This window comes from Rhinatrema bivittatum, chromosome 5, assembly GCF_901001135.1.
Source record: "Rhinatrema bivittatum chromosome 5, aRhiBiv1.1, whole genome shotgun sequence".
Lineage (NCBI taxonomy): Eukaryota > Metazoa > Chordata > Amphibia > Gymnophiona > Rhinatrematidae > Rhinatrema > Rhinatrema bivittatum.
Genome location: NC_042619.1, coordinates 29,208,928 through 29,221,302, shown reverse-complemented (window position 1 = coordinate 29,221,302; position 12,375 = coordinate 29,208,928). Strand labels below are relative to the sequence as shown.

General features: G+C 45.2%; 1 protein-coding gene across 4 annotated transcripts in view; it reads left to right on the top strand.

Annotated features, from left to right (window-relative positions):
- The window catches only part of PAK1 (p21 (RAC1) activated kinase 1), a 205,146-nt gene extending 198,042 nt beyond the window's left edge, over window positions 1-7,104 (top strand). For all 4 annotated transcript variants that reach the window (XM_029602178.1, XM_029602181.1, XM_029602179.1 and 1 more), the window contains one exon: window positions 4,558-7,104. In XM_029602178.1, coding sequence (XP_029458038.1) covers window positions 4,558-4,644 — 87 coding nt within the window. In that variant the 3' untranslated portion in view covers window positions 4,645-7,104. The remainder of the gene's footprint in view (window positions 1-4,557) is intronic.
- Window positions 7,105-12,375: the final 5,271 nt, after the last annotated feature.

The following is a 12,375-nucleotide window of genomic DNA, read 5'->3' as shown; positions in this document are numbered from 1 at the left end:
TGGGGGAAGGAGAAGGAATTGCTGGCGTAAGTCGGCAGCCATGTCGCGCAGTCTATTTTCTCCTCGGTGGTTTTTTCTGTGCCTCTCTGCTTCTGGGAGCTGCGCTTTAGGCCCGACACACCTGATTTTTCTCGCCCAGACCATGTGGCTGCGTGGCACCGCTAATGGCACACCACTCCAAACTGTCGGCCTGCCACACGTGTGGCGCACTGGGGCAGGCATTGGATGAGGCCTCCCTTTGCCCGGGCTACAGTTCGTGTCAGGAGGGTTCCTCCTCTGGCCTTATGCCGGGAAAATCAGGTCTTCAGTCGGCCGGGCCCATGGGGGGGGGGGGGGGGTGGCTCCGCAGCAGGAGGGGGATTCCCCCCCCCTCCGTTTTAGCCCCTGTGGAGCAGGATTGCTCCTTTGGTGATGATGTGCTGATGCCAGACCATACTTTGGAGGGGAGAGGAGGTCCCGGGGGAGCTTTCCCCTGAGTTTATCCTCCTCCTGCACAACAGGCTTTCCTGGCTAGGAAGCAGGCGGCCTTTAAGAGACCGGCTCGCCAGGGGGTCCTGTTGGAGCTTCTGCCCAAGCGGGTGTTAATGGATCCCATGGAACCTCAACAGCACCATGGGGGCCAGCGTAGGCTGGCAGTCGAGCTAGGCCGCTAACCCCGCAGGGTAGAGTTCCGGATTCTGGGGTTCAACCGGACCTGGTACTGGGTGGTGTTCTGGATGATGTACCATAAGACGACCCGGATGCAGGCGAATGTCCTCCTTTGGACGGGGATGATCCCAGTGTGGTGCGTCTGTTTAAGCATGATGATCTGTGCCCCCTTATTCCTCAGGTATTGGAGGTTCTGAGGCTTAAGGTCTCTCAAGAGGAGTCTGACAGCGAAGGAGTTAACCCAGTCCTGGATGGGATTCGGGGGCCGACATCCTTCCCTTTACCCAAGAAGATCTGCAAGTTGGTAACTCGGGAGTGGGAAGCCCTGGATGCGGGTTTAAAGGTGGGCAGAGCTATGACGCCCTAGTGTGCCCTTGGCCCATGGGAATTCTTCTCTGTGCCTTTCTCCCCTGGCCTCTGATTGGTCGACTTCTTCGTCGCATAGAGTGACATCCAGGCAGTGTGGTGCTGGTGGCTCCAGAGTGGCCACATCGCCCATGGTTCGCGGACTTGGTTCGAATCGCTCTGGAAGGTCCCCTACAACTGGCTCTTCTGCCACGTCTGCTCCGGCAGGGGCCAGTTTTTCGGATCGGGAGGATCACTTCTCTCTCACAGATTGGCTTTTGAGAGGAGACGATTGTGATTGAGGGGATATTCAGAACAGGTCATTTCCACTCTTCAGGCAAGACGACCGACTACTTCTATGACCTATGTTAGTCTGGAAGCTTTTTGAGGTGTGGTGCCTGCAGCATTCCTTGGATCCTTTATCAACAGATGTTCCCCAGGTGTTGGATTTCCTTCAGCAGAGGTTGGCTAAGGGTTTGGCATTCAATTCCCTTCGGGTCCAGGTAGTGGCCTTAAGTGCCTTGCATGGCAGATTTCACAGTTGTTCACTGGTGGCTCATCCAGATAATACCAGTTTTCTCAAGGGGGCTAACATTTATGCCCTCCCATTCACCAGTTGTGTCCGGATTGGAGTTTAAACCTGGTGCTTCATATGCTTTGTGGAGCTCCTTTTGAGCCTTTACACAGAGCAACAGTAAAAGATTTGTCCTTGAAGACAGTCTTCCTGGTCAGCATTTGTTCTGCTCACCGGACTTCGGAGTTGCAGGCTTTGTTGTGTTGGGATCCTTTCCTTAAAATCTACGAGAATAGATTCTCGCTATGCACAGTTCCTTCCTTCGTCCCCAAGATAGTATCTGCCTTCCATGTCAATCAGTCTGTGGATCTGCCAGGGTTTCCGCAGTACTCCCGGGTTTCCCCCCAGGAGAGAGAGCTTCATCTTTTGGATGTGCATCGCGCTCTCTTACGCTATTTGGAGGTTACCAATGACTTCCTGCATTCAGATCATCTGTTTGTTTTATTCGGTGGACCTAAGAAGGCTGACAAGGCCTTTAAGGCTAGAATTTCGCATTGGATTAAGGAAGTTATTTGTTCAGCCTACGTTGCCCAAGGACGTCAGGCTCCCTTGGGTCTGAGAGCTCATTCCACTAGGGCCCAGGCTACTTCCTGGGCTTAGTGTCAGCTTCTGTTGCCGCAGGAAATCTGCAGAGCAGCGGTTTGGTCCTCCCTTCACAATTTTACCAAGCATTATCGTTTGGACGTTAAGATGCATGTGAAATCGTCCTTCAGTGAGAGTGTTCTGCGCGCGGGTCTTTCTGGTTCCCGCCCAATGTAGGGTGGCTTGGGTACATCCCACTGGTCTGGACTGATCTGGGTATGTTCAGGAAAGGAAAATTGGTTCTTACCTGCTAATTTTCATTCCTGTAATACCAGAGATCAGTCCAGAGGCCCATCCCCTTTTCAGATTCCGAAAGACTGCCTTAAGCTCGAATTATTGGCTGAAATGAGTTTTCCTATTGCAGATGCTCTTGAAGGAGCAGGGTCTGAGATGGTATTTTTGTTTTATTGTTCAGGTATGGGCGAGTTGGTTGGCTGTTGTGTTTGGGTTCCAACCCCTTCGCCCATTATTTATAGTTGTCGTGGGCTTGGTTACAGGCCAATACTGAGGGACTGCAGGTGGCAGTCTCGTATATGTAGCAGTGACTCCATCTGGTGGTAGGGATGCACAACCCACTGGTCTGGACTGATCTGTGATATTACAGGAACAAAAATTAGCAGGTAAGAACCAATTTTCCTGTCATCCACCTTTTATCCTATCCCCTCGCCCCAGTCTTCTGCTCTTCTCCGAAATACAGGATGGATCACTCTGGCTATCCTGTCAATAAAGATCCGGCAGGACTTCCTCTGAACAGTACCTGAGTTTTCTAACAGGAAAAGTTGGACTGTTTCATGGTGTGCAGTAGAAGAGAATTCCTCCACAGCCTTAGTGACCCAGTAACAAGGTAGAGAACAGCAGAAGGACCAACTGGTCTGCCCTATTATGTCCACACTGCCAAGAATGCATCCCAGCTGTCAGCCACAGAATGCAGCAGCTAGCAAGATTTATTTATTTATTTATTTATTTATTTAAAAGGAATTTATATCGCATGCCCACCGACGTTCAGGGCGGGTTACAACAATACATTCATAATTAGTTATCAAAAACACAAACATTGAGTAAGACAAGTCAATAAAAGAACATAAAAAGCAATAGATAAAAATACAATGCAAGTGAAATAAGATAAAGTATAAAAAAACCAATTATAAAGAGGATTTCTATCTATTTTGGGTTGCATAGGTCTGCAAAAGCTTGATTAAATAGTAATATTTTAATGCTATCTTTCTTTGTTCAGGGCTTTGTTTTTTGGCTTTGTCCTCAGTATTTCATGTAGGGTAGAAAGCTTACAAGATCTCCTCTTAGTTCCCTCGTGAACCCTGCCTTTCTGATGTCGAACCACAAAGTTTGGTAATCTAAACAGCCAGCAGTACTAACATAATAGTTGCCCTCATCTGGCCTCCTAGGTTACCTGCGGATTTTGCCAGACAGACCAGGCTATGTGAGTGTTTCTGTAAGGTTCTGGCTATTATGGTACTTGCAGCCTGCTAGACAAACCCTGCTGCTAGTGTTTTCTACCGCTGCAGCCTGCCAGACAATCTGTCACATGGTTACCTGTGTTTCCTCTAGGACTTCTAACCTTTCTTAACAAATTTGCCATTCATTCTGGCAACCCCAACATTAATTGAATCGGCTAGTGTGGCACTCTAAAGTGTACCCCTAGGTCACACTTTCTTGTATCTCCTAATGTTTAGCAACCAAGGATCCCCTGTGGGTATCCAATGGCCTCTTAAACTCCATTCCTATTTTGGCCTCCCTGGGAGAGTATTCCACACATCCCACCAGATGTCAGATCTGTTAACTCAAGAAAGCAGAGAGATATCAACCGTGAATATGAAATAAATTCTTAGCAGCCTTCACTGCTGTTCCTGCTATCTCGTGTTATGTAAGAGTTCTGGCATGCAGCTTTGGATCGATAGAACTATTTATCTTACCACGCTAGTCTGGCTGGTTTATCTCATGATTTTCTGGCCAAGGCTTAGCACACAGTAATACTCTTATAGACTCAGCAGCTGCTGAGTGCAGTGCCTCTAACTTAGTTATTTTCAGTCATGTATAGTCTGCTCATAAAGAGAATCTCCTTGATTCTCTTTATGAGCAGTCTATAAATGACTGCTTGATCTATCTGGTTCCTCAAGATTTAGGATGTAACTTTGTATCCCATCAAATCTCGATCCTGTTTGGCACTGATATAGTTCAAATCCCACTGATGCTCCTTAGGACCTTGGGCAGCCCTCTTCACCCTCCATTGCCTCAGGTCCAGACTTAGATTGTGAGCACCCTGGGGACAGAGAAATACCTATAGCACCTGAGTGTAATCTGCATGGAACTACCAGTGAAAAGGCGAGAGCTAAATCAAGATAAAAATGAATCATTGACACTAACGCAGAAATGTCTTCCTGGTTTTGTAGCATCTGTTCTTGAAAATGGCAAAGCCCCTTTCCAGCCTTACCCCTCTGATCCTGGCAGCGAAAGAAGCAATGAAGACCAGCCGTTAAGCCGTACCATCCTCGCTGCACTGAGCCTTCGGCGAGCCTCTTTGGCAAAGACCGGACTCCAGCTTCTCCCACTGCAGTGCCGAAAACTTGGGTTCCCTGTGGAATGTAGACGTCCATGTTATGAGGTGCGAGAGGGATCTCTGCAAGGACATTGCACACATTGCTGCTGTCTGTTCGTACGCCTCCTGTACAGTTTAACTAGAGAACCTCTCTGAACCAAATAGGGATAGCAAAGCCAATTTCTCGGGGTGTTTTGTGTTTTTTTTTAATCTTTCAGTGTACTTTCTTTTGGATAACGTGGAATCTCGACCATGTTGATCTGAATAAATAGAATCTCTTACTGTTCTTTGGGCTGCTCAGCTTCACCAAAGGTCTGTTTTTTCCATCATAGAAAACACCTGCACACTTTGGGTCACTTGAAAGAAGAAACAGCCTTTTGGAATAGGAGTGGCTTTTAAGAAGAGTTATGTTGGTGCAGCATTTCCTAATAACTTGATGTTCCATGTACATGTCCGATGTACTCGTTTAAGCACAGCTTTGGGTATTTTTGTCAGTCAACTGCTGGTTGATAAATGAGCACATTTTAGTTTTATTTTAAAGGAAAGGCTTTAGGGTTGGTAAAATGGGATTTTAAAATCACTGATGTTGGTTTGCCTCTGTCGATTGCCATGCAGGAGTCCTGGACTAGAAATCTGCTCCTTGGGCTGGCTGCAACTGGGACTGCTACAGAGAATAGCACTCGCAGCATTCACAAACTTCTGGGGTGTGCCCTAATCGTTGCTCAGTGGTGACACCTTGTGGCTTCCCCTATCGTTGCTCAATGGTGACACCTTGTGGCTTCCCCCTATCATTGTTCAGTGGTGACACCTTGTGGCCAGACTCAAAGTCCATGTTGCTGCATTCTGGCAGGAGCCGCAGTCTGTGGCCCCTTGCTGAGGACTAATGTAATAGGTGGGCTAAGTGAGTTGAGGGAGAATATAAAATGGATAAAAAAAATCACAGCAGTTGTGCACAAAAGCTCATAGCAGCATAGCTCAATATTGACTGGCTCCAATTGAACCGGAAGCTCGCAGGAGCAAGATGAAACCACCAGCGACCCCTCTGTCCCCCCCTCCTCCAAACCCTCTGTACAAAAACACAAATAGAAGCTTCAGGGTTGGCCTGTCCTGTTAAGTCATTTTTCTGTTAAATCACTGCTCTAACCGATGCTTTAATTTGTATAATCGTAGCTGCTGTAACACAGGGGAAAACAAACATCAGTCATTGTGGTGTGGTACACCAGAGCCTTCAGATATTTACGTTTCAATTAAAATGGTTTAAAGAAATAGTCAAAAGGCTAAAAATCCAAAACCAACTGAATATGGGCACAAATAACACTGGCATAGCACAATAACATTTTTACAGCTTTGCAGTCTCCTTTTATCAACCCTAACTGTGTCTTCTCTAAGCAGTTTCCACACTGCCAGCTGTCAGTTGGGGAATAAGATATTTGAGTTTTGTCTGCTGTATGATTTTCCAGAGCTGCGGTGGAATGATTTGATTCACAAGCCAAAAGGTTTGCCGGTCATAATCTTTATTTCTAATCATGCCCACAAGACTGAGATTGTAATTGAAGACAATGATCAACAAAAGTAATCCAGATTTGACCTGTGAGTTGTCATTCCCCTTTTTTAAAAAGGGTCTATTTTTTTGGAACAGGTGTGAGTTAGGGGTTAGAGCATTGTGCTATAATTCATCAGAAGTCCTGGGATATGAGTTCAAGCTTCCCCTGTACCACTGACTTTGTGTGACCTTGCGTAAAGTCTTAGGTCCTGACAGCATACACAGATTGTACTACTCTGGCTCTCCTGGGCAACATATGTAAAAAAGAATTCTGTCTCAGGATGCTATAGGCAAGTAGAACAGTTTGTGCTCCACAACTCATGGTCGCTGATTAGTAATCTAAATGGGTAAAATATTGATAGTTAATTGCAGACACGGCAGATCTGACATCATAGAGCAGACACGTGAACTCTCTGGCATCTAGCCCATTCCAGACCTGGTGTTCTAAGATAGACCTGGCTAAAAGGGTTGTTAGATGTGGGATTTTCCATGCTTAGATGTGGATTGGGCTCAGTGATTTTTTGGCAGTGTTTTGACCTGAGCCACACCCAGAATTAGAGCAGCTGTTAGCTTTTGGACCCTGCCAGATTAGGAGCTTTTGTGTTACTGCGTTGCACTAGGTATCAAAGATTTACATGCAAATGAACATAGAAGCTAAGATTTGCTCAGGTAGGATTACCTTCTCCAGTGCTGGTCACTAGAAGGTTAAGTCATTGTAGAAAAGAGAGCGGTTCATATGTTTGAAAACTATTTGCTAACTTCTCAGACTTCTGTTTCTTCCATCAAATGTGCCACATTTTTAGAAATAAGAATTTTTGGAATAAAAATGAAGGATTATGAGATTAACATGCCAAATAATTTTCTTGTTTTGGTTTGTCATTTTTATCCCTCTTTCTTTCTTTGCTATTGTGTGCGAAAAAAGAAAAATTAGTTACAACAATATCATCTGAAAAGATTTATGAGCCTTAACATGAGAGGACTGAGGGAATCTGAAAGCTGAGGCACCATGGATCCTCCTGCTCCTCTTCCCCGATGCATGGGGTCCACTGCCACCCTTTTCCCCACCAGGCGTACTCCAGCTGACCCATGGTTTAAACTCTGCAGGGCTCTGTATCTGTAAGACCTGCCAGCTTTGTGCAATTCAGTGCAACAGCGGAGTGAGCCTGGCAGGAAGCAGGACATTCTGGGGTGCCACTCGCATTACCACAGAGGAGTGGGCCTGGCAGGAAGCAGGACGTTCTGGGGTGCCACTCGCATTACCACAGAGGGAGTGGGCCTGGCAGGAAGCAGGATGTCCTGGGGTGCCACTCGCATTACCACAGAGGAGTGGGCCTGGCAGGAAGCAGGACGTTCTGGGGTGCCACTCGCATTACCACAGAGGGAGTGGGCCTGGCAGGAAGCAGGACGTTCTGGGGTGCCACTCGCATTACCACAGAGGAGTGGGCCTGGCAGGAAGCAGGACGTTCTGGGGTGCCACTCGCATTACCACTTCCGGGAGCATTCACCCCTAGCACTTTCAGCAGGGCAAGCATGGGGTACAATATTTTGCCAATTATACTGCAATGCTGCTGACTGAATCAGAATGAGAGAAGGAAGTCTGTGGTACTGATTACTAGAGTTACACGCAGAAACTTATAATCCATAATGGGAAGAAAAAGGTTTGTGGGAAACTGCTGCAAGCCATTTAAAAATGTTCAGCTCCACTCTTACGCAGTCTAGATTCTGGTTACTCTTCAAATCACAATACAAATGGGCCAACTGCTCCTACCTGGGAACTTTTGATTTAGTTACCCTGTGATTGTTGTGAATTGGTGGGGGGAGAATGCTCCAGTAGCAGCATACGCTCACACTCACTCCTCTTATTCTCCCCCAAATAGACTCAAAAATGCCCACTTGCTCAGTTCTCTTCCACATCCACACTCATCTCAGTAACAGCAAACTGAGCATCCTCCACTACAAAAAAATCACATCATACCAGCATAAAAAAAATCATATACCAGCACTAAATCTCAGGACTCAAATAGTACCTTATCTATAAAAAGGCAGCAATGGAAATATTATACCTTACATTAAAACACTAATCTACCACCTCCTTTGGAAACAGAATAAGTGGGACTGATTCAAATTCCTACAGAGGAGCAACGTGCTAACAGAAATACTGCACCTCAGACACACATGCAGAACACTGACCCTTACCTAATACAGAATAAGAGACTACAAATCAGAAACATGCAAACCCTGAGAAACCAAACTCTGAACAGTGGGAATACTGAAGAGCAAAATAATGCACATTCCCAAGGACTGTGTGCCAATCACTAAAAACTCCATTTTTCTTTTTTTAAACTAATTTCCCTTGGTCTTTTCCTAATTCCTTTTTCAGGGTCTCTTTTTTTCTTTATATTTTCTTCTCTTCTTCCTTTCCTCCCTCCAATATACACACAAGTGCTCATTTTCATTCTCTCACTCACACACACACACACACACACACACACACCTACACCTTGACCTCGCCTCTGCTTGTCTTGGGCCACCGCAGGATCGAATCTGCGTTTGCCCTGCTTACAGGGCCATTCTTTTGGTCATGGGGACAGGCGCTCCTCTTTCTTCTCCATGCAGGCCTGATGCTCCTCTGTGGCTCTGGCAGCTTTTCTTCTGGGACCTGCTTCTGCAGGAACAGCTGGCGTTTGGGAGGTTTGGCCCAGAGACTGGCAATTCCTTCAGAATGCTGGAGTCTCTGGGCCAGATCTGGAGAGCTCCCAGGTAGGAGCATGTCGGTGGGTTTCCAGCTTCCTCTTCAGCTCTTAGCTGATCTCCAGCTACAGAAGGGGCTGCACATGCCTTTGGATCAAGTGTGAGCATTGAACTGTAAGTACATTACATCCAATAAGCAGTCCACCCATGAGCCCCATAAATAAGCTGAATAGCTTTGGGGTGAGTTCCTAATGTGATAAACCGGATTACAAACTCATAGGTAGTAGTAGGTAATGATAAATGGAGTTAACCACCTTTTTCCTTGATCCCGATAGACCCAGATAAAGGATCAAGTTTTTCTTAATAAATTTGTACTATTACAACAGTGTGTTTTTTGCAATGATACTGAGATTGGCAACAGGTGGGTATGCCAGATGGAGTGGAAAAAATGAAGGCTGATTGAAGAGCTTGGTGAGAGGTCAAATGAGTCAGTGGAGATTGCCACTGCTCCCCTCTCCTCAGCCAACACTGAACATACCCAAGGAAATAATGTTGTGCCTATCACCAGTCTGATCTCTTCCCACCAGCTGTTACCTGCACTTGGCCCAACACCAGAAGGAAAATGTTGCTTCTGCCCCCGCCCAGAGAGATGTATGAAGGAGGGATGAGATGCAGGAGAGATTTGAGCTTGGATAACATGGAGAGAAATTGACTGTAGAGGGTGAGGGGGGGGGGGGGAATAACAAGATCAACTGAGGGATGGGAGAGAGGATCAGCAAAGGGGAATGTGAAAGGAGGTTGGATTGGGGAGCTGAGAGGGGGGAATGGGAGATAGTGGGGCTAAGAGAGGACCAGTTGGAGGTTACAACAAGGGCTTGGGGTTGAGAGGATTAGCTGGTGAGAGGAGACCCTGTGCAGTGCAGGGAGGGTGATAAGTGCTTGGAGGGAGACGGCATCCCTGCTAACTTGTTCTTTAGGGTCATGTGAATTTAAGTACCAAAATGGGGTCACATTGGCTAAAAGTTTGGGAAGCCTTGATTTTAAAGCCCAACTCTTTCTGATATTGGCCCTCTCAGGTTAAGCGTGTTTTACTGTAATAGGTGCGATACTAAAAAAATTCTGTATCTCAAAGAGCTTGTACAGAAATGTTAAGTAGTAATCTACATAGGAGTAAGGATTACTAAAAATCATAGCACGTGGTCAGTCTGCGTGAAGCAAGTAAAAGTCGCCTGTCATCAGCACCATCATTTGTTCAGATTGAATGTTGTATTCTGTATCCTACAGAACATTTAACAAGCCACTACCGCTTATAAAGCACACAGCTTATTTTTTTTCAGTATACTAAATGTTTTATAGCAGATTTTGTACAATTAAACAATATATCCAGAAACATGCAGCCCTGTTAAAGCACATGCTAGGGCAGCAGTAGATAATTTTTTCTGACAAAAAAAATCCCACCACCCTCAGTAGAAGAAATATACAAAGTAGCAGCTAGGAGTCCAATTCCTACCTTTACCGAGAGTCGTCACCCCTTAAGCTACTGGAATGCTATGTCCATGCTAAAACAGGAAGCAACAGGTCCGGATCAAAGAAAAGTGCTCCGATTGGTATCCTGTGCATTTGGGAGTCCCATGGGGGTCAACATGATCTGCTTTAGTATATAAGATCTATTTAGCCCCTGTATGGCAGCTGTTCGCTGGCCTCGATGAAGGCTTTCGAATTTGAGGACATTTTTATGCCTGTGGAAAGTTCCTGGAATGACACTTATGGCAAATTCTCTATCTATATGGTGGCAATCAAATCCTGGCAGATGCAAAGCAGACTTCACTAAAGGGTGGATTTTCAAAGGTCCGCATGCATAAAAAGCAGGATTTACGCATGTGGCTGGGCCTTGCGCGCATTTTAAAACAGGCCCGGCCAGACCCGTAAACCCCGCTATGCGCCCAAGTGCCAGGCCTCTCTGAAGAGGGGCGGGCCGGCACAGAGCCATTGTATGCTGTCCCAGGGAAGTGCGCGCCGGCAGCCGGCCAGCACACACAACTTCTCATCAGAGCAGGTAAGTTACAAAAACAAAGGGTTAGGCTACATTTAGAGGTCGGGGTGGAGAGGGGAAAGGAAGGTTAGGCAGGGGGTAGGGAGGGAACTGGGGGAGGCCTGACTGCATTGGCACGCATATAAATGGAAAATTCGGCTCCCCAGCACGCACCGCCCACACATGCGTACACAGATTTTAAAATCTGGTGCGCATGTATGCGCTGTGCGTGTTATAAAATCGTCGTGTCCATGTGCGTGTGCCGGGAACCACATGCACATGGATGCATACGCTTCTTTGAAAATCGGCCCCCTTAATCTTGCAAAGACCGAAATTGTCTTGCTGAAATATCGGGAATTTAGCCCAAGTCCAGTTCCTATGCTCATCAGTAGGATGACCCTGTTACAATGTAACCCACTTAACTCGTTCCATGTAAACCGATGTGATAACACATGTTGAATGTCGGTATATAAAAGCAAATAAATAAATAACTAGTTTCTCAAGCAAAAAATCTTGGCTGTGTCATTGCTTCAAAACTCTCTTCTATCCCACAAATTAAAGCAGTGGTCCGAACTGGTTTCTATAACTTTGGCTTGCTGCATCCTCTTACAGTACTGTTACAACCAGATGATTTCTGAACAGTCATGCAGCTAACGCCTTTTCTTTATTGTATTTTAAAACAAAATTACAAACATAAATCTCATTCTCCAACTCACATAGGTAATCTTAAAGAGAAAATATACATAACTTCACTAATAATTAACCAAACATAAAGAATTTCTCCTCGAATTTTCTGTTTAAGAACAAAATAATGTTGAGGGCTTAATTTATTCCAATACAAAAAAAATAATAATGTCATCTAAGAAGGGATATCATGCTTGATTTATCTTTTAGAAAACAATCTAAATGATGTGGCTCAGTAAATATAAATTTTTTACTCTGGTAATTTATAAAACACTTCGAAGGATATTTTAAATAAAAAGTAGCTCCAATTTCCAGAGTTTTACTTTTAAGCTCCAGAAACTTTCACCTCCGAACCTGAGTGGTTCTAGAGACGTCTGGAAAAATAAACACCTTTTGGCCACAAAATTTAAGATCTTTATTCCTAAAGAACTTTTCTAATAACACATCTTTGTGTCATTTGCTTTAGAGAGAGAGAAAAAGTGTTGATCTTTTGTTTATAATGTCTGTACTTTCTTCTAAAAAAAGTAGAAATACCTACAGAATTTTCTTCAACTCTACTAACATCCTTATTAGGTCTTGAAGTAAAGTAATATATCTTGGATATAGATGGTATATCCTTTTCATCATACAACAAAATCTTTCAAGTATTTCACTAACATTTCTTTAGGTGACAACAACCTAGTAACAGGGAAATTAACCAGTCTCAAATTTTTGATTCTAAT